General features: G+C 48.9%; 1 protein-coding gene across 3 annotated transcripts in view; it reads right to left on the reverse strand.

Annotated features, from left to right (window-relative positions):
• Positions 1–6,159: 6,159 nt before the first annotated feature.
• The window catches only part of PECAM1 (platelet and endothelial cell adhesion molecule 1), a 73,045-nt gene continuing 56,657 nt past the window's right edge, over positions 6,160–22,547 (reverse strand). Inside the window, exons 13-15 of one of the 3 annotated variants that reach the window (XM_032429507.1) lie at positions 21,398–21,454; positions 11,925–11,947; positions 6,160–7,377 (exon numbers count right to left, since the gene is read on the reverse strand). In XM_032429507.1, the coding sequence (XP_032285398.1) occupies positions 7,348–7,377; positions 11,925–11,947; positions 21,398–21,454 (110 nt within the window). In that variant the 3' untranslated portion in view covers positions 6,160–7,347. The remainder of the gene's footprint in view (positions 7,378–11,924; positions 11,948–21,397; positions 21,455–22,547) is intronic. The other 2 variants (XM_032429505.1, XM_032429506.1) reach the window with 2 other exon arrangements.

A 22,547-nucleotide genomic window follows, 5' to 3' on the forward strand; every position in this document is an offset into this window, starting at 1 on the left:
ATTGGCTATGCCATGTTAACAATCCTTGGCTGTGAGAGGGCCCAGAGCTTGCACCTGCAATGTATCAAGTTGCCTTAGCCATCATCTGGTGCTGGGTTCTGCACTGATCAAACCCTGGGCTTTTGCCTGAATGGCCTGGTTTCCCTCTGCTTCAATTACCTAGATCAGCTGCTTCCATCTTGAAAGAGAAGACCTGGTTGGGTTTGTCATGAGCCTGCTGTGTGGTAAGGGGTCCATCTTTGAGGGCTGGGGAGGCCTGTAACAGGCTTCTGGTCTGTGCTGGCCATTTGTGGGCTCCAGTTTCTTTGGGGCGTCTGCTTACCTTGGCATATTCCGCACAGCCATGGAATATGCAGAGTCTCACACAAGCCAGATGCTCAGTGTTTGTTGAGTAAAATCCGATAAGCAAAAGTGACATGTAGACTGTTTGGAGTCAGGCTGTCTTGATTTTCACTTTTTGACTTAAATATCATATATTCATATGCCAACACCTTCCTACAAAACAGAGAGAAGCACCTGTGTTGGTCTTGGCACAGGATCTGTTCAGGGGCAGGGCTGGGGCATCCTTGTTCTCTAGTGTGCTGTTCATATGCATGTGTGCCTATGGGTGAGCACACGCGTGTGTGTGCATGCACACGCATACTTACCAGGGCTGGACAAGCACGTCACCTCAAGACGGCAACAGGAACTCGGACAAACTCAGAGATGAATACAGTAGACCAATAGCTCCCAACCTGTTCAGGTGTAAGGACTCTTCTTTAACACAAAAAAGTTTGCAAAAGCTCCCACATGAGTTTAATTGACCTTTTAGTGTTTGTAGGTTGATATAAATATGTCCCTATGCATTTGAGGACCTTTTGCAATGACTCCGAAGCTCTCCAGATCTCAGGATCCACTTCCTGAGTAGACACTAACACTGGAAAGGGATAATTACTGTGAACATTCGACATTTTAGCATTTTCCCCCTAAAAAGCATGACTGAAAAGCATGACTTCTCTAAGCAAAGTATCACAAGTACCAGAGACCATGTCTGTCTGGTTCTCTGATGCATCTTTTTCCTTTTCCTAGGACCCAGTCCCAGGATCCTTCAAAGTCCCAACAGTGAGAGGTTTTCTTGTGCTGCAGATTCTGGCCTGAACAAGCCGAGCCCTGAGACGGAGAGTGTTAGTTGTACCAGAAACTAATGGAATAGTTTCTGGCACTAAACCAGATCTTCCTGTGCCAAGAGGTTCCAGGAAAACTAGCACATCCCAGGATCAGAAGGAAGTAAGGCAGCAACTGGGGACTTTTTCCTAATGAATCCAATAAACCTTTGGAAAAATAATCCACCATGGTTCAAATATAGACAGAAACCAAAAACAACTTTGCAGGCTTTTGGAGGCATTTTTTTTTTCCTAAAGAGAGAGAAAAATATAAACTATTCCATGCATTGACTCTCAAAATAAATGAGAATATAAAACTCATCTATAAATATAAGAAATATATAAAAGGGGCATCTGGGTGGCTCAGTTGGTTAAGCATCTGACTCTTGATCTCAGCTCAGGTCTTGATCTCAGGGTCATGAGTTCAAGTGCCGCATCAGGCTACACATCCAGTATGGAAAAAAAAAAATATATATATGTATAAAATTAAAAATAGAAATTCCACTAATGGGTATTTACCAAAAGAAAACAAAAACACTAATTTGAAAAGATACATGCACCCTTATGTTTATTGCAGCAATTGTTTATTTACAACAGGCAAGATATGGAAACAACCCAAGTGTCCATCAATAGATGAATGGATAAAGAAGATGTGTTATATATCAACAGTAGAACATTATTCAGCCTTAAAAAATGAGATCTTGCCATTTGCAACAATATGGATGGGCCTAGGGGATATTATGCTGAGCAAAATAAGTCAGACAAAGACAAATACCATATGATTTCACTTATATGTGGAATCCAAAAAAACAAAGCAGAAACAGACCCATAAATAGAGAGAACAAACTGATGGTTGCCAGAGGGGAAGAGGGTGGGGGGAGGGGCAAAATAAGTGAAGGGGAGTGGGAGGCACAGGCTTACAGTTATGGAATGAATAAGTCACAGGGATGAAAGGCACAACATAGGGAATTTAGTCAATGGTAACAGGGTTGTATGGTGACAGATGGTAGCTACCCTTGCTGTGAGTACCGCATAATACACAGAATTGTTCAATCACTATGTTGTATACCTGAAACTAATGTAATACTGTGTGTCAGCTTACTTCAGTTTTTTTTTAAAGGAAAACTTTCACAGTGAAATAAAGGAATAAGAAAGGAAAAAAAAAAAAGAAATATATAAACTTCAATTCTGTATTATGGCCAAGTAATCACAGATGGGGGAGAAAGGAAAAGGATGAAATGGAGGGGGAAAAGGAAAGAAGAAGCAGGGAAAGGATGAGAGAGGAGAGTGAGGACATGAAGAAGGTTAGAGACAGAAACACAGTGATAATTTCAGAGGTGGAGACACCAAACACAAGAGAGCAAAGCACAGTGAGCAAACACCAGACTGAGATGGCTCCAAAGATTATGTTGTTTTCAGGTAAATCACTGGTGCCATACCTTTCTATTTATAGGAGCATCTTAGAAACATGGAAAGTCAGGCCTGCAAGGACTTGAGCTCATCTTGTCTAATCCCTTCTGTACTGGGTTGAATAATGTCTCCCCGAAATTCATGTCTACCTATGGGAACCTCAGAATGTGAGTTTCTTTGGAAATAGTAAATATTGGGTCATACTGGATTAGGATGAGCTCTAAACCCAGTGACTGGTGTCTTTATGAGAAGGCCATGTGAAGACAGACACAGATACATATGGAAAAATGCCTCATGTGACAGAGGCAGGGATTAGTGATGTAGCTGCAAGCCAAGGGTCACCATCCATTACCAACAACCACCAAAAGCTAGAAGAGGCAAGGAAGGAGTCTTCCCTAGAGCCTTTGGAGGGAGTATGTGGACACCTTGACTGGGACTTCTGGCCTCCAGAGCAGTGGGAGAATAATTTTTTCTTACTTGAAGTCAGAGTTTGTGGTAATTTGCCATGGGAGCCCTAGAAAATGAATACACCTTCTTTTGTAGGTGAAGAACCTGAAGATGTGTGACATCTCCAAGGTCACAGAGTCAACTGGTAGCCAATCTCCTATTGCAACTTGCCTTTTCCTTCATCCTCTGGAAACATGGAAATCATTTTTCTCTTCTATTCTCAAAGTTCATGTTGAAATACAAATTTTTTCCCATTGAGTTTTAAAATTTGTATGAAGGGACAATTCAGGCTTTAGAAATACTTTGGACTATTAAGTTTTTAAATTAATTTACTGCCTATTTCTTTGCTTTACCAAAATAATCTAATAGCTTATTACTTTTGAGGGACAAGGGCTGTCTCTTTCTAACACTGAAATCACCATTTATTTCTTTATTTTGAGCAATTATCTCAAGGTGAGCTAAGTTCCTCTGGGGATATTGGACTTAAAACTGCCCACAAAGTAGACTCATGAGAAGAAATGGGTTAACCACTCTTTTGGTTTTGTTTTCTTTCTTCCTTTTTTTTTTTAAAGATTTTTTATTTACTCATTTGAAAGAGAGAGCAAGAGCACAAGCAGGGAGGAGGGTCAGAGGGAGAGGGAAGGGAGTCCGACGAGGGTCTCCATCCCAGGACCCTGGGATCATGACCTGAGCCGAAGGCAGGCGCTTAACTGACTGAGACACCCAGGCACCCCTCTTTTGGGGTTTTTAACAGACATCAAATCATATGGAGCGTACACAAGTTTTTAATTATTTTGTAGTTCTTAACCTTGTTTTGGACCTTGTCTCTGAGAAACTGATAAAAGCTATGACTCTCTTCCAGAAAACTGCATTCTCTCACAACTTTTTGCCCCTACTCTCGGGGTGTTCACAGCCGCCATATCCTACCCACCCCCACCCTGTGGGCCCCGGCTGTGGAGACTATCCTCTAAGAGCTGGGCTTCCATTTCCCTGCAGTTCACCTTTTCATTTGAGCCACACAGTGGTGAGCAAGGGCAGAATCTGGTCTATGGCGGAGATTTTGTCTTCAACATGCTAATGACACACATGGAGGGTCTTAAAAAACAACTGTGCTCAGGAGCTGAGTTCTGGCTGAGCAACTTTCAGAAAGCTTCTCCTGAAGACTCTCAAAGATTGAGTCAGGCCAGTGCGGTGCCAGGCAGAAATTTCAGAGGACAATGGTGGCTGTTTGAAGAGGACTGATTGATCCTCGGGCTGGAAAGGACCTGGGGCCAATAGGCTGTCTTCCTGCTATTCCTTGAGGACACCATCCTCTCTCTTGCCTCGGGGCCTTAGCACACTTTCCCCCTTTGTCAGCCATGCTCACCCCGCCTCTTCCACCCAGTACCCTCTCTACCTGTCCTCAGGTCTTTGGTTAGACCCAACTTCCTCTTGGACACTTTGGTTCCCCAAATTCAGAGTTAGGAGCCCTTTCTCGGTGCCCCCATTGGCTCTCATTCCTCATCCTTCCATTGCTGTCTTTGTCCCATCTGTTGACATTGGTGCTCTCCTCATCTGTATCTCTACTGGATTGTGTGTTCCAGGAAGAGCAGGAGCCAAGTGATTCTTATAATCTGGCCTATTTCCAACAGTGTCGGGAAAACAGAGCATGATGGAGACAAATGAATAACTGGCTGGTTCAATGCAGGCATTGCTGGCATTTTCGACTTGATCATTCTTTGCGATGGCGGACCGTCCTGCGCATTGTAGGACATTCAGCCGCATCCCTGGCTTCTCCCCATCAGGTGCCAGCAGCACCCCACCCAGTTGTGACAACTAAAAATGTCTCCAGACACTGCCCAGCGACCCTGGGAGGCAAAATCTCCCTGGTAGAAAACGACTGCTTTGATGGATGCTGACCTTGGAGTCACCTCGCCCAGCTTGCGTCTATGTCGGGGGTGAGAATACAGTTGATCAGTTAATGCTGATGGAGTGCTCAGTGTATGCTCCTGAAATGGGGGGCTGGCCTCTTGAGGATCCTCTGAAGAGGGGAAAAAATTCCACGTGTTTGCAAAGGAGTGCTAAGTCCTTTAATGACCTATTACAATGTGAGGACACGAGAGGGAGCCCTGACTGCCGAGGAAAACCAACCTCTTTCTGGAAAGGGTGACTGAGGCTCCTCCTCAGTGAAGATCTGTGGCTTAGATGCTTGGTTATGCCATCAGGTTAGGAGAGCTGAGCCAAGATCTTGGACTTAGATTTTTAGCGACTGAATCTACTATGAAAGATCCGTGTATGTGTTGTATGGTTTCCCTCTCAGAATTATAGATAAGAGGGGAAAAACAATTAAAAACCCACTTATGCTCCATAAATAAGTCATAAGCAATAGGCAGAGGATCATCCCAGCTTCCAGGGCGGTGGCTCTGGTGACAGCAGGGACTGAGGAGTTGACATGGTGGCCCTGGGCTCTTCCTGGATCATCAACACTTCAACCATCAGACCTGAAGTTCATTACAGACCATCTCATCCTTGGCCTCCAACCTGAGTCCACGGCCCTGGAACCCGGGAAATGACATTTTTGTGATACAACTTTGTGTGTGTATACGTGCATGTGTGCATGTGAGTCCATAGCTTTCATCTTATTTTCAAAGGAGTCTAAACCCTCCAACTGTTAAGAACCATTATTCCAATCTCCTCATTGTGGCGATGAAGAACCTGAAGCTCAGAGGTTAAAAGTCTTCTTCACATTCCTGCAGCCGCCATGTGGCAGAGACAGGACACACACTCCGTGGCTCCCTCTGCCTTCAGGCCCAGTAGTGAGGGGCTCTGATGGGGACCCGGCCTGTGGGGCAGTGAGGTCTGGTCTGAGGCCAGTGAGGCTGGCTTAGAGGGTTTGCCAGTAAGGTTACCAGATAAAATATGAGATGCCTAGTTAAATCTGAATCTCAGATACATGAAAACTTTACTGTGTAAGTACATCCCACATGTTACATGGGATATACTTACACTCAAAATATATTATTCACCTGAAACTCAAATTTAACTGAACATTCTGAATGTTTTGGGCTTTTGTTGTTTTTTGCTCAACCTGGCAACCCCATCTGCCAGGGATAGCCTGGCAGGCTTTGGCTTGGGAAGCAAACACGGAAGCACCAGCCAATGGGTATTAATGACTCAATGACTGACACTCGGACTACGTCTGGCCCTGCCTTCAACGAAGGCCAGAGGCCCTGGGCCCATGGGAGACAACCGGCTGATAAGACCCGTTTGGTGCTTTGTGACTTCAGAAGGCCCGGAGTCCTGGAGCACTACAGATATCCTATATGCGTGCGGCCTCTTAGAAGGTAACATTTCACAGGTCCGTGAAGAGTAAAGATCAAATTTATTTAATACAAAACCTTGCAGCTGTGTCACTGAGGTGGCTGGGGGAAATGGGTTCAGTTAGGTCTGCTCCCTAGTGAAATCCCACCGCAAAATGGCCACAGCTACTCATCCTACTCGTCCACCCACTCAAGACACCGTCAGAAACATCTTAAGACTTCAGGAGACCATTTCTTTAGCAAGGAATAAATAAAAAAAAAATTAGTAAGAAAAATATGCATTTCGTTTTTCTATTAAAAACAGTATCTGCTGTAGGCCAACATCTTCCTGTCTTGCAGCCTTCAGCATGGTAGAGGAAAAGAAAGAAAGGGTATAGAAAATCAGCTTAAGAACATCTGTGCTCCGTCCAATGTCATTTTCTATTTTGTGCATTGCCCGGAATGAATCTTAGCTTCAAGTTGGCATCTCAAAGGGCTCGCTCCCAGGCAGCTTTGGTTTCGTGTTTGTGGCAGGCGAGGTCACGGAGGGAACAGGGTGCAGCTGTCTGGTCAGTGCTGTGTACCTTCCAAGGAACAGGGACTACCCAGAACCACAGACCTTTGAAGGACCAAAGGCAAAGAGAAAAATTAGCCCCTAAGCCAGGCCATTCACTGGAAGTGATCGACTACAAAACAAAAATGGTTTCTGTATGTGAAGATACTTGGAAAAGTTCTTTATCTCTGTACAAGATAAAATATTCAAGTTTCAAAATATCCCAATGGCCTGTTGACCCTGAACCTCCTGCAGCTCTCCACTCCTGAGGATGCTCCAACTTGGTGGGGGTGGGGGGCGGGTGGGAATTCACCAGCCCCTCTGTATCTCTCTATGCCCCACATCAAGGTCGTAAGATGGATGAAGAACTGGTGAGATGGCCTGAGGAACTGCTATGTGCAGTGGGAGCAGGGCAGGTTCATAAATAAGTGCACAGAGCTCTTGGAATACAGGAATCATCTGCTCTTCTTGGAATGTTGGACGTCCCCCCTGGGGAGGAGTGTCTACACCCACAGCCTTAAGTTCCATCAAGGGAGCCTTCCGTTCTCTGTAGAGACAAGAGAGAAGACAAGCTACGGTCACACCCTTCAGGACTGAAGACGGGCCTGGTGGAAAGACATGCAGAACTGCAGAACTGCAGAGAGCCCTTCAAAAAGGCCCCAAAGCAGTGATGTCTTCAGCCGGGACCTCCACCCTGTGGGGCTGGCTCCTGGCCACACTCGCTCTTCCCTTCTGTCCACACCAGCTCTGCTCCCTGGAGGCATGGCGCACATCTGAACATCCACCGACTCCATCAAGCACCCACTGTGGGTCCCCTTACCCACAGAGCGAGACTAGGACAGTTAAGAGAGACCTGGCTTCTTGTTCCAGGTCTGCCTCTCCCATGAGATGAACCTTCTCTAGGTCTGTTTTTTAACTGCAAAGTCGAAGGGCTTCAATGCGGATAAACGCTGAAGACACTACACTACTAAGGGAAAGAAGCCAGACACCGAAGGAACAAAAGTTGTGTGATTCCATTTACATGAGGTACCCAGAGTCGCCGAACTGATAGAGACAGAAAGGAAAACTCTAGTTTTCAGGGGAAGTGGGGGGTCAGTGTTGAATGGGTAGACTCTTGGTTTGGAAGGATGAAAAAGTTCTGTGGGTGGATGGTGGTGGCTTCTGCGCGGCCATGCGAACGTACTTCATGTCGCTGAACTGGACACTTAAAAATGGTTCAAGTGGCCAATTTTGTTGTGTATATTTTGCACAATAAAGTAAAAAAAAAAAAAAGATTCCACCTGCCGTCTTGTTGTGTTCTCTAACCGCTTTGTATGGTGTTTTTGATACCTACACACCCACCAGGGACTGGACCCCCCTCCGACCCAAGCACTGTTATCTCTACTGAGGATGCATGAATTTTACATTATATCCACGTGGAAGAGTTCCCAACAATCTCCAGGAGTTCCCCGGGGTCTCACAGAAGGCATCATAGAGCCAGCCTCCAAGGTGGGGCAGATTTGGACGAATGGATGTAGCAAGGGCGTGAAGAGAGGAGCAGATGGGAAATGCTAGAGTAGAGGGGCCCTGGGCCCCGAAGGGCAGGCGGCAAATGAGTCCCTGACTCTGGCCCCTCTGTGAGCACAGGGCACCCTGCCACGGGGGGGCCTCAAGGAGGCCAGCGTGGGGGCAGTTGTGGGGATTAGCCAGGGTCTTGGGAGCCCCGTGGCCAGGCTGGTGGGCTCCTTGGTGGTGGGGGGGGGGCGCTTAGATCGAGTCCCTGTTTTGTTTTGGCCCTGCCACGTCTGAGGAGCCTCTCAGAACAGGATGTAGGTCCAAAGGGCTCCAGCTGGTAGGCCCAGGCTCTGCCTCCTCCTTTGCCAGCAGAGACCCTGGCAAGCGGGCCAAGAGAGCAGTGTCGGCCCCAGGAGGCTGGAGGCCTGCCAGCCCTGGCAGCTCCCTTCATTTCATTTCTTCCGCTTTGCCCAGAGGGGTGACCCTGGTGTCCAGCCTTCCTGCAGGCCCCAGACCAAGTCCCTCCCTAGACGCCTCCGTTCTCCTTCGCCAGGCGAGGCGAGGACTGCGGATGGAAAGGGCTGGGCCACCGGCAACCGGACCTTGAAGTAAAGGTTAACATGCTCACATCCAAGACCTGTCCTTCCCGGTGCTTCAAGCAGAGGCCAGCTGTCAAGCCACCCAAGCACGGCCATGAAATCGCCCCGCTTCTGGCCAGAACATGGTGTGGACACTCTCAAAGGTCATTTTGCTTCTAACACCCCTGGGATTTCTACTTCCTGCTTCTAGAATGTGCCCCTTATAGAGCGCTTCCAATAAACCAAGTCTGTGCTAGATCCTCATTTAATCCTTGCAACAACCAGGTTGGGGGGAGGGGGTGGTTATTACCTCCAATTTACAGATGAAGAAACAAACCAAGGCTTCGAGAGGTTAAGAAATCTGCCCAAAGTGACATGGCTAGCGAATAGCTCATCAGGGAAAGGTTAGGTTTGGGGGGTTGGGGGGTCTCTGGTTCCTAAGTCAAAGCCTGGCTTTGGTTGAATCCTGTGAAGAGGCATTTCAGGGCTAAGTGATGTAAATCCCCCATCCATATCTCATACTGCCAGAGTGATGAAAAGGACTTTAAAGAGAGAACCAAGCCGCATTTATATGGTAGTTTGCAAAATACTTTGCACACGTGTTCCTCATTTTACCCTTAAGACCCTTCTAATGGGTGGCTGGTAGTGTTTCTTGTTGGTCTCACCATCAGCGTTTTACAGATTGGGAAGCTTAGTTTGAGGAGGACAGGATCACCACAAAGACAGCTGGAGGGCCGGCGCCCATAGTCCAGGTCCCACCGCGGCCCAGGGGCCGGCTGGCTCCCCGGAGGGAAGGAGGTCAGCAGTGACTGGGAGCTGCCTTTTTGCAATAAGAAGGCAAGGCTGTCTGCAAGATCCCGAGCCCCAGGAAGGTCCAGATTCACCCCCTTTCATTTAAGTACAAGGTGTTCTCTTTTGTGTTATCTGTCTGCCTGGGCCACAAACACAATTTATAAACAAGGCAAAAATGGCAGAGGAAAAATGAAGTCAGAATGTGCCATTGAAGCAAGTCAAACAATACTAAATTAGTATTTGGCTAAGTGGCTATCTCATTGTTAAGATATTTCCTCCAGTGTGTTTTCAGAAGCAACGGCCATTAAACAACTGGGAATGATCGCCAGGTTTGATTTCAGGAAGGAAATCCCCTCCCATTTCCCTGCTGGGCAATTCAATTAATTTTCTCCTGACCCTCACCAGCTGATTATTAGCAAAACTATACCTGCCGCTTTTATAAACAAAATGCATTCGCTTAAAGATTCAAAATCTCTTTCCTAACGGCTGGGCACCCCAGAGCTCCCGCCAAAAGGCTTTATTATTTGGGAAAGCAGGTCCGGTTGTGGGTGAGCTCTCAGGAGCATCCTGGGAGCAGACTTCTGGACCCACGGGCCAACTTCTGGGGAAAAGGAAAGTTCTATCTGTCCCAGAGCTAGAGCCTTTGTCCAGAGAGACCGTTTGGATTGAAAACAAAGTAAATAAGTCGGTCCTGCAGGTCCAGCAGACCTGCCTTGGGTGGACACAGCTCTGTTTATTGTAGCTGGAGAGCATCTCTTTATCTGGGTCACACACTGCCCATGGAGCAAAGTTCTTACTTTCCACTCTCTCTCAAGGCTGTGATGGCTGGAATGGTGATGTCACTTCTTCAAGGGAGTCTTGTGTCGTGGACTGGCCAGGGAGTCTGGGGACATAGGTTCTAGTCCTGGCTCTGCTATGACCTAGCTGGGTGACCCTGGCCAGGCTCTTCTGCTCATTCAGCCTTTAGTTTTCTCACCTATAAATTGGGCCCCCTGCCCTTCCAATGCAAATCTCTGGTTTCAGGAGTCTGGGTGGGTTTAGGCTAGAAAAAGACATTCATTTCATTCCCCTTTTCCTCAAATTGATAGCTTTCCTCCATAAAAAGAATGTCAGTGGTTTCCTGCCGGCAAAGGCGTAATGAGTTCCCTATTTTATAAGAATTCAGACTCCAGCAAAACAAAGGAAGCCAGGGGGCCCATTGGAAGGGCTACCAGCAATTTTGCAGAGAGTTCTTCCCAGACCTTAAAGAAGCAGTTCCTCATTTCTCAAGGTACTAGCTGCCCAGTTAGTTAACCCCTGCACTGCTGGGTAGTTCGTACAGAGGTCAGGAATGGGAAGACAGGAGGAGACAGGTCTTGGCAAAATTTAAACTTGGACCTCTACATTTTTAAAAAACATATCCCTCTGCCAAGTAGCAGCTTCATAAATCCTCAATTTCCTACAGAGTGAAACCTTGTATCGAGGCATTGGAGTCCTTTGCGTGCAAGCCCTAACTGACCTCTTCCTAGCACTTGTCCCCCACACCCTTCCTCCTCCCATTCTGAGCTGCTTGGCCTGCTGTGGTCAGACTCATTCCTCATGGCCCATCCCAGCGACACCTTCCTTGGGAAGGAGACCACTAACCAGGCCAGTCTCTCTTCCACATTTCCATAGCGTCTCGTGAGTTATGATCACCTTGCTCTCTCATCGGTATTAACTCATCTAATTCCCTCATTGGGTCAAGGACCTTGACAGCAGAGGGCCTGGTGTATTGGGGTGATGGCGTAGGCTCTCAGAGTTCAAAGTTTAAGTGAGCTGTTGGATCTCCCCTCCTCAAGCATACTCCCCCCACCCACCCCCCAGTCTGCCTCACTTCCAAAGCCTGAACCTGGACTAGGAGGAAATGTGCACTTTGCTCATGGGGAGCTAAGTGCCCTAGATTCCCAGTCCTATGGTGGTGGTGACGGTGGGGGGGAGGGGGGGGTGGTATCCCTTCACAGGAGGGCTGAGATGTAATGATGGAACAGTGGGAGAGAATATTCGAAATCACAACAGGCCCAGAACACCCAGCCAGCCTGATGACCAACCTTCACTGTCCCAGGCTAGTTCCGAGTTGCCTGGGGCTCCTGGTCTAAAACAGAAAAGGCTGCTGTAGGGGTGTAATTAGTGGGAATGCAGAATCTGGGTGAGTTTGGAAATATTACACTGTTTGGTGGACTATTTAAAAAATGTTAATGAAATGTGTACTTACAGAATATCTGTTTTCCATGAAATCTGCAAAACAAAGGATAACATGGAGGTAAGAACACACAGAGAGTGCCTTAGGCTCCCCCCACCCCATCTCAGGAACTCCGTGGTAAAAGGAAGGGGTGGGGGGGATGCAGAAGGAGACCCCTGAGCCAGAGGCTCACTGGGTGCTCAGCTGGATGGCTCCTTTGCCCACAAGACAGCTTCCTCTGGACCCTGTAGCCCCATGTGACAAGCATATAAAATCCTCGGCAGCTCATTGGACATTTAAAACAGTTTAAAGATTTTATTTTATTTTTTTAAAGTAATCTCTACACCCATGGTGGGGCTTGAACATGACCCTGAGATTAAGAGTCACACACTCCACTGAGCCAGCCAGGTGCCCCTTAAAGAGGTTTTTTGTTTGTTTGTTTGTTTGTTTGTTTGTTTTTTAAATTAGTACCACATGTTATTTCAGGAAAAAAGCCCTGAAAACTACGGAGAAGAAAAGTAGCAGATAAACATGATCTCTGTTCTACTAAAACTTTGAATATGCTGGTAAATACTGAAGGAACCCTAGGTTTATGCACACTCGTAGTTTCTGCTTCTTTCTGGTAATAGAGCAATCACCACAAAAATAAAATCTGGTGGGGGCACCTGGGTGGCTCAGTCGATTCAAACCCTGCTGATGCTTTTGTCTTCCAGTGATTTTCTGCTCTCAAGAGGCTTTTTTTCTGAGTTCTGATATACAATAGAGACCACTTTATAGCCTATCTTTTTTACATAACACGATTTTACAAATATTCTCTGGCGCCTTCTTAAACCTAACTGGTAGTAGCCGCGTAATTATCATTCAATAGATGTGCAATTGTTATCCAGTTCCTTACTTTAAAAATTTAGGTTCTTTCCAAGTTTTTGCTATTTTAAATAGTGCTGCCATATCCTCTTTGCCAATAAAGCTATTTCCATATTTCATACTAATCTGTCCACTCCCAGGAGTGGGATCAAGGGAGCAGAAGGTATAAACATCACCCACTGCTCTTGGGAAACACGGCCCAAGGACCCAAGGGCTGTCTGGGATGGCATGGTCTCCCCCTTCCCCCGAAGAGCCTCATCTCAACACTGGCTTCTTGCCAGAGGGACTGGCTGCCCCTGCCAGGCTGCAGTGCTTTAGATGGGCCTGGCCAAATGTCAGAAGATCAGAGTGAAGTGAAGGAAGGCCACCGAGAACGGGAGACGTTGTGTTGAGGGTGCGCCGTCCCCGCCTGTGTTAGAGATGGTTTTCGCTACCACGGGCAAGAGAGGGCTGTGTTTTCCCCTTTGGAGAGGACCAGGCCCCCACTAATAGCAATTTCTAAATGGGCAGGGGCCCACATGGTTGGGGCTGATTCCCAAACAGCCCCTATAGACACAGACCCGAAGACAGAGAAACCACGGGGACTTCTTGTCTGGCGAAGGGAGATGTGGGTGTGGGGGATGGTCGCCATTCTTGAAGGTGGTGGACGTAATGGCAGGAGGGCCATCACCCATGCCCTCCGAGTCCTCAGTGTTACTAGAGGGATGTGCTCCAAGGGGCCTCAGTTTCTGCTCAGCGGCCCAACCTCAAACCCAGTCCCTTCTGAGTTTGGGGAAGTCTCAGAGCCCACCTGTCACAACGGGGGCCACAACCCTTCTGTTTCTTTCTCTAATTTAAAAATATCCTGTTTCCAAAAGTCCACTTCCCCCCTCAAACCCTGTCTTATCACAGCTCTATTGTGCGTCCCCTTGAGAGGGAACAGGGCCAGAAGTTCCTAAGGGGCCCCTTTCTGTCCTGGCTGGGCCAGAGGCAGACGTCAACGGCCAAATGGATGAATCAGCCTGACCGCGAAGTCAAGCCATTGTGTAAACTTCCACGCATTGAGGTGAGGCCCAGGCGGCACTCCCACCTCCAACCCAAACCTGACCTGGAAGGACCCGAAGGACCCCATGCTTCCCACTCCCCTTAAGCCCCAGGGGCTCTGCAATCAGACACAAGAAAGAAAGAGCCTCGGGCTGTGTTTCCTAAAGCAATATGAATATAAAATACTAAAACTTCGAATATGCTGGTAAGTACTGAAGGAACCCTAGGTTTATGCACACTTGCAATTTCTGCTTCTTTTTGGTAATAGAGCAATCACCACAAAAATAAAATCTGGTGGGGGCGCCTGGGTGGCTCAGTCGGTTAAGCTAAGCGTCTGCCTTCAGCTCAGGTCGAGATCCTGGGGTCCTGGGATCGAGCCCCGTGTCAGGCTCCCTGCTCAGGGGGGAGCCTGCTTCTCCCTCTGCCCCTCCCCCTGTTTGCTCTCTCTCTCTCTCTCTCCCCTCTCAAATAAATAAAATCTTTTTTAAAAAAATAGAATCTGGTGGGTAGTACCAGTTTTTTTTTTTTCAGAGTACTTCTCTACCCTCTTGGGTTCTGAAGTAGGAAACAGTCCCCTGGGGGCCGGGGGGTAGTGCCCGCTGGCCTGGCTCGCTCTGGACCAAACAGGATGGGTGGGGACTGACCCCCAAGTGCTCTTCTCTCCCTCCCAGAGGGCTTGCAACAGAGAGGCCCTCTGTTCTATGGTTCTTTCTCTCAGTATATTAAATTTCTACCCCCTTTGGAAACATCTGGAACACCAGGAAAAGAGAGAGCAGAAGGTGAAGGCTGAGTGAGCAGATACTCGGATGTGAAGGTATAGGTTAGCGTCTGACCCAAAGGCAAAGGTTAGTCCCTGGAGCAGGACTCGGCATCTCTTCCCAGGGCCTGGAGTTGTCAGGTGGGATGTGCTCAGGACACCTTTCGAGGTGGGCACGGGCATCTAGAGAGGAAAACCCGCTCTCCTGTTGGAAGACTCACAGGAGGTAAATTCCTATAAGCCAGGGTTTCTTAACGCTGGCATTATTGACATTCTGGGCTGGATCATTCTTTTCTGAGTTTACTTATTGTTTTTTAGTAATCTCTACACCCAGTGTGAGGCTTGAACTCATGACACTGAGATCAAAAGTCTCATGCTCTCCCAACGGAGCAAGCCAGGCGCCCTGGGCTGGATCCTTCTTTGGGGGGGGCTGTCCCGTACGTTGTAAGATGTTTAGCAGTATTCCTGGCCTCCGTACATTAGACGCTATAGTACCCTTCTACCCCCCGCCCCCTGCCCAAATTATGACAACCAAAATGTCTCCTGCCTTGAGAACCAGTGCTCCAAGCTGTGGAAATGTCATCCTAGACCTGAGTTCTTTCATAGGGAAGAACTTGACTGTGTTGCTGATTGTAGTAAACCACTTTGCTCTTCTGTTTTAAAATCCAGTGTAAATATACATTAATAGGTTTTGGTTTGGATGAGCTGCAAGCCATTTTATGAAGTACTTTTAGAACAAGCTGGATGGGGCGCCTGGGTGGCTCAGTCGTTAAGTGTCTGCCTTCGGCTCAGGTCATGGTCCCAGAGTCCTGGGATCGAGCCCCGCATCGGGCTCTCTGCTCTGCGGGAAGCCTGCTTCTCCCTCTCCCACTCCCCCTGCTTGTGTTCCCTCTCTCGCTGTCTCTCTCTCTGTCAAATAAATAAATAACATCTTTAAAAAAAAAAAAAAAAGAACAAGCTGGAGCACTAGAAAATGTCAAGCGCTGAGTCAGAGTAAAGATACAAACTTTCCTGGTGAGCGAGAAAGTGCAGTTCACACGAGGCTCAGCCAGGCTGAGAGTGAAGTTGTGGAGAAAGCCAGAGGTGGTCATGCCTTTATTGGAGAGGGTCCCCGCCCAGTTATAATGCCTCCCTTTTAGTTCCTGTCACTAGGAAAGCAAGGGGAACAAAAGAAAATCAAGCCTCTCCCTGGATTAGTCAGAGAAAGGGGAAGTTGATGACAGGTAAAAAGAGAGACCGGGGGAGGGGGGTGGTATTTGGGGGTGTGGTGGGGGGCTTCTGATGCCACATCACCCTGCACCTCAGAGCACCAAAGCTATGAACAAGCCCCCTGGGAGGACTCCACCATCTCAATCAAGAGAACCCAGATGTGTGACTCATTACCTGCATAAAGTCCAAGGTTACTGGTGATGGGAGTAAAAATTGGCTGCAGTGAAGCGTAACAGAGAAAGGTACCAAACTGTAACCTGTATGGCTTTCTTAAACACTCACTTCTTAGGACTACCTACATTACTGCTTAATAAGAGACACAAAAACAGACTTTGTTCCCATTTCTGGAAAGCCAGATCATAAGCCATAACCAGAGCCCCCGTTGCTGACTGGGATTTGCAAACCTGACCTTAGGCAAATCATTGAAAAAGGAATAAGTACTTTAAAAAAACCTCAAGTGCTAAGCTTGCAGATCTAAATTATGAGAAATTATCTGCATGGTCTCAATTACCTAAGCCAGCTGATGGTTACATAGATGGAAAAGCTCTTTCTCAACCCGGTGCTGGCTATTTTCCAGGGCTTGTTTTCCCTCCTCCTTAGGCTTCTCTCAATGTGGTCTCTTTCAGAAGTAAATTTCCTAGTACTGAGAACCCCTCTCCTTCTTTCCCTAACGTGTTGTAATGAATCACCTAATAGCTAGAAAGGGGAAAAGCTCCAAGATCAGGGTTTTCCTTGCCCGGACTGAGTTAAGGGCTGGGACAAGATGTTAGCTTAGCTCTCTGTCAACAAAATAGTAGGCTTGCAACAGAAGGGCAGACCTAACCACAGCCATGACCCAGCAGGGGACACTGAGTTGGAAGAGATGCCCCCTCACACCCATTTTATTGAACCCACCTGCCCACTACAGCGCTTAGCCCCCACCCCCAACACACCCTCCTGAGAACACTGAGTGTTCTGTAGCAGTTCCACGAGGGTCAGGGGCATTTTATTGAATATTGAGAAAACTAACAACTGAGGGAGAAATGAGGGGCAGGAGCCAAGTCATACAACTGGATAAGGGCAGGGCTGAGACCCAACCCCAGGCCTCTATCTCCCGCTTAGGGTGTTCCCCTTAGGATTATAGTGCAAAGAACCATCCAGGTGGAGTCCCGCCAACACAAACATGGCAGAAGCACAGTGAGCTGGCCCCTGAGATCCATGACTTAATTCAGATTTGAAGGGAAAAGTCAGGCTTAGAAGCAAATACCTAGAGGGTCTTGGAGTCAAGGGTGAGTAAAGGATTAGGGTTGGCTCCAAGGGACCTAGGAAGTAACTCTTAGAAGTTACTTAGTACCAACACGTCCAGGGGAATGGTTCAGGATGAACCGAAGCATAGACAAATGACCGTTACTTCCAGCTGCCAGGACGAGACTCTGAATGTTCTAACTAGAAGGCAACTTAAGCATTCATTCAACCACCTCACTTGACATAAAAACGCTGAGCTTAGTCACATTCACAGACATGCAAAGTAGGATGGTGGTGGCCAGGGGCTGGGGAGAGTCTCGAGTTATTGTTTACTGGGTATGAAGTTTCACTTTGGGAAGATGAAAAAGTTCTGGAGATGGATGGTGATGATGGTTGTACGACTATGTGAATGTATTTAATGCCACCGAAATGTACACTTAAAAGTGATTAAAGTGCCAAGTGTGATGTATATTTTTGTCACAGTTAAAACGCACGCGCCGAGGAGCTTAGAGCCTAAAGCCAAGATTGCGAAGACCTGGCTCCTCCCCCCCCCCCCCCGCCCGCCTACAGATGCCCGCCACTCCTCACCCTGTCCCCAGGGCGCTGGTCCTACCCAGAGCCCCGCCCTGGGGCTGCTCCTTGGAGGCAGGCCTGCCCCATGCCTTTAGCTTATCTAGAGGAGCAGTTTTCCTTTGTATCACTCAGGGGAAAAAAGGGGGTTTAAGAGCCAGAACTACGCCCTGTGAGCCATTTCCCAAAATAGCCAGCCCTGAAGTGCTGTTGGTTGGAAGGTGGTGAGGACTGAGAAACTAAGGTGGGAAGAATAAAAACCTAAGAAGGAAAGGTTAGAGAAGACTTAGCTCTGCACGCAGCCTGTTCACTGGCCTGTCCAGAGACCCACCTCCCCAGGGCTTTTATTTTATTAGGTGTCACCTTTCTCCCCACCCCCCCACCCCCGCTGCCGCCGGCCCCCCACATACACGCCCACATGCATGTACACATGTTGGGGGATTCTCTCTGCTGGCCAACCCTGAGTGATCCTTCCAAGATTGCTGGGGAATGAGAAAGACCCTACCTCTTCAAACAAGAAGCAGAACATAATTTGAGTGATATAATCAGAAGGGACCTCGGAAGCATCTAGAAGAGGCTTCTGTAAGTGTGGTCCCCAGACCAATAGCCTCGCTTAGTGAGAGTTTGTGAGGAATGCAAATTAGCCTCACTCCAGACCTACTGAATCAGAAATTCAGGGGGGTGGTGCCATGCTATCTGTGTTTTAACAGACCTGGAGAACAATCCATCTAGATTCGGACCCATGCCCCTCATTTCACAAAGGTGGTGACCAGAGTCCCAAGAAGTTCCACGACTCACCCAGGGTCACCCAGACCATACACGCTATTACTCTTAATAGAGGTGAAGCCTCTAAGGAAACCAATGATAATGGGAAGCCAAACAGAGAGCTGGAAAATGTAGCAGCATGCGGTCCATGGGTTCGGCAGCATGGAGAGGAAACGTGAGGAGCACCACTCTGCAGCCAGGCTCCCTGCCTCTTAATCTCTACTCTGCCAACCACTGGCTGTGGGATCGATCGGGGACAAGTTATTTAACCTCTGGGCCCATTTCCCCATCTGCAGAACAGAAATAGTAGTAGGGCCTCCATCCCCCCTAGGATGGTTTTGAGGATTGAGCATAGAGCGGCATCTGACAGTAAGAGGAAAGGAAAGAGAAGAGAATTGACTCGAGGCCGGCAACCTCGGTGGGGTTGGGGGGTGGGGGGGGCCTACCCCCCTGGGAAGCAGCAGCTGAGCAGGAAATGCTCCAAACAGCAGCTTCTGAGGTTTCCAGGACAGAGCCTCTTCAGCGAGGGTCCAGCACAGATTTCCAAGGCAGCACTGTGGTTTTGGCTACAAGACCCAGGGCTCTCTCTACCCCCCAACCGCTGGGCAGGAACGGGCTGCCAGGTCAGAGACCAGACGACAGAGGTGCCAAGCCCCAGTGGACTCCTCATGGCCCAGGTGGGGCAGGGGGAGCGCCCTGGGGTGGGGGGAGTCGGGACACGGCTCTGGTCTCTGCCTGGGCTCAAGTTTCTCTGGCATCTTTCAGCTAAAAGGCCTTGGATACTCACTGTAGGATAGGGATACTACGAGGACTGGTGCAGGGGGTACTTCGTACCATCTCCCCCCTTTTCTTATTTAATCTCAGCGGAAGAAACTGGAGTCTCAGAGGGGTTAAGCATCTTGGTCAAAGTCACACAACTGCCAAGTGGCAGCACCAGGACTGGGGCTCAGATGTCTGCCAGCAAAATAGATGTAATACCACCCTGAGTCCCTACAGGGTTGGGTCCTGCGGTCCGTTCCTGCCTTAGGCCAGAGGGAGCAGTCGGGTTCCCACAGCGGGGGCACTGAGGACTTGGGCCTGGAGAACCAGCCCAGGGCCCTTGAGGGAGCCCATCTGAACAGCTGCCCTAAAGCAGATACAGGAAATCACAATATGCCACCCCCAAATATGCCACATTGGCATAGGATTATTTCGAGCTGGAGGCAAATGACAGTCAACGGATGCAGAAAGCATCTACGAAAAAATTTATTGTTCTTGGTTAACTTGCTAAATAAGCCCCCACCTCTAACCACTCTGCAGTTTCTCATCATTTTGTTTTTCTCCTGTTAATCTGTCTTTTGTCAGTCTAATTTGCGGGGCGCCTAACACAGACCCTTCAGGATGCACACTGGGTGTGGCCTTTTCCAGCTGTAAAGGGTCTCCAGCAGCAGGCTCAGGCCACAGCACACCCCGAGACTTCCTGCGGGTCTCCTGTGCGGGGGATCCCTCTGGGGGGAATCCCTGCGGGCTCCACACACCATCAGCTTCCTTTCCCCGAGACCAAAGGCAGTGCAGTTCCCTGACCCATGATCGGGAGTGTGGAAATCCAGCTCCAGGGTGGGCCAGTTTGGGGACCTGCTTCCTGTGTGAACCTGGGCAAGTGTTTTAACCGCTCTATGCTTCAGTATCCTCGTCTGTAAAATGGGACTTATTGTGAGGATTTAAAGAGATGTTGTAACACAGGCTCAATCCTTTTGCATAACCAAAGCAACTAAAAGTGAACAATCTCAGGGACCTCGAGGAAAGCAGAAGGAGTGTTTTTACACAATTACCCAACAGGACTGTGTGAACCCTACTGGAGCTCTAGATTTTTGTTACACTGGAAAAATAGAGAAGGTCTATTTATTTCTCAATTTGCATTTTGCTAGCTCTGAACGTATTGAGAGTGCAAAATGAGATGCTGAAACCAAAAATTGCCCCAGGAGATGGCTTCTGAAAAATCAGTCAGTCAGTGTTCAAGCTCCACAAGGGGCTGAGTTTCTGCCCTACCCATGCAAATACATTTAAAAAACATACTAAGGGGAGATCCCTCTTTCAGCTAAAATGTGCGTCTCCTCCGGTTAGGACAGTGCTTCTCAAATGTTGGCAGTGTCAGCAAGATCTGGGAGTCTGTTAGAGGTCAGATTCTGAAGATTCGGGTTCTCGTGGGTCTGGGCTCCCCCCGAGACCACCACGGCCACCGGTCGTGGAGCCCGCTCAGAGTAGCCAGGCTGTCCCGAAGCTTCCCAGCCAGTTGTAACGCTTCCCAGAGAATCCGCTTAAATACAGGCCTGAGGCAAGATATCCACGTAGTGACTATTTCCCCCAGAATCACGCCTTTTGGGTTGTGACTTATTTTCAGAATTTAAAAAGGAGTCTTTGTATTCCATTCATTTCCCCAGAATGGGATAGAATAAGGATACAAAAAATGATATTGCTGGGAGCTTCCCCAGTTCCAAGTCTGCTTGGGCACTGTGCTCAGTCCTGGGGGAAGCTCTTCATGGGGAAGTGGTGGAGATGGGGACTGAACTGGGGTCCAGCATCAAAGAAAAGGAGAATCAAAGGAGCAGACCCACCCCCCACCCCCAGGCAGCATGTTCTCAAAAAGACTGAGCTACCAAATGTCTTGAAAGCAAAGCACTGACTTTGTCTACGAACTCTGGGCGCCCGCCGCGCACCAGGGCCCGTGCAGCAGGGCGGGGGGAAGGGCAGGTAAGGCGCCCTGGGTGGCACCTGAGCACAGGTGGGGCCATGCTGCTTCTCCTGGGGTCACGTGAACGCACAGTGGTGCCAGGACACACTCCAGCTCAGCTGCCCATTAGCTGGGTATGAATGTGTGAGGTCCTGTTTCCCTGGCATGCAGTAGGCACTTAATACGCGTGCGTTGACTAAATTACAGCACACGTAACACATGGCTACTTTTTAGGGGTGGCATGTCACCAACTTCGGTGTAAGGGGCAGTACTCCTTTTTGTCTTCCTTCGCTCCTTCTTCTCTCTGCCCACTCCCAAGCCCCCCATGGATGATTCAGGGGGAAGCAGCCCCCCAGGCTGGGGGAGTCAGGGGCCCTCACTCACCAGGGTTAGCTTTCCGGATTTCACTGTACACCGTCTCTGTGCCCTTGGATTCCAGACCTGGAAAGTGACCAGGTACAGGTCAACAGCTGCCTCTGGGCACCAGCTCAGCCCACTGCTGAAGCAGGAGAATGTCCGAGGCTCCCTGCTTGCCCACTACCCCACCCCACGAGCACCCATCTCCAGCAGGGCCTGGAGACCTGGTTGCCACAAAGCTCAGGCCATTTCCTGGCTTTAGAAGATCCTGGTCTAACTAGCGTCACTCTCAACCTGGAAGGATGAGGTCAACGGGCCATTACGGGGGCAGGTCCACCTGCTCCAGGGGAACCCTGGACCTGAGAGGCCACAGGTGGAGGGGTCCCCAGTATCCACCTGCAGCCTCCAGCTCGGGGGCCCCATCCTTGCTCCCCTGCCAGGGTGTCCCCGTGTCCAGCTGTTCCTCCAGCCCCTCCCAGGAGGCAGGGCCATGGGCTCCCAATCACCTGAGGCCTGGGTTAGAGCCTGTGCCTCATCTGTGACTTCGAGGATCAGCTGTGACTGAATCACAGCTAGTCAACTGGCTAGTTGGTTTCAAATGCCAACACCGGGGCCTCATTCTGGTTCTGATTGGTCCGGGGTGGCCCTGGCACTGGGGTTTTTTAAAGAGCTTCCAGGAGATTCTAAGACGCAGACAAGGTTGAGATCCTCTGGTCTGGACTCTTTCGGAATAGCAGACAGATGACCGACCAGGGTATGGATTATGCCCAGAGGAGACTCAGGGTTTGGGGGACAAAACACCCACACGGGCATCTGTTTAAGTGGGAGTCTACGTACAGGATGTGTATACACACACTTGGACACACACTTATACTGTGTCTACATGAATCGTACTCCTACGTCCAGTGTGTACACACACAGCATGTACATACATACACACCCACAAACCTCAGGGAACAGGATGGGGCCCGGCCACTACCCCCCGCCTCCTCTCACCTGCACAAAGGACCAGGAAGCCTCATTGTGGAAAGGTAGCTTTCTACATGCGGCCAACATTCTCCTTCTACAGATCCGGAAATGAAGCCCCAGACAGGGTAAGATGCTTCCTGCCACCATGCTCAGTATCGTGTGGGTGTTATTTTCCTTGGTGGCAGATGGCCGGGGCATGCCCCCGGAC

Source organism: Phoca vitulina, unplaced genomic scaffold, assembly GCF_004348235.1.
Source record: "Phoca vitulina isolate PV1807 unplaced genomic scaffold, GSC_HSeal_1.0 scaffold41, whole genome shotgun sequence".
Taxonomy (NCBI): Eukaryota; Metazoa; Chordata; class Mammalia; order Carnivora; family Phocidae; genus Phoca; species Phoca vitulina.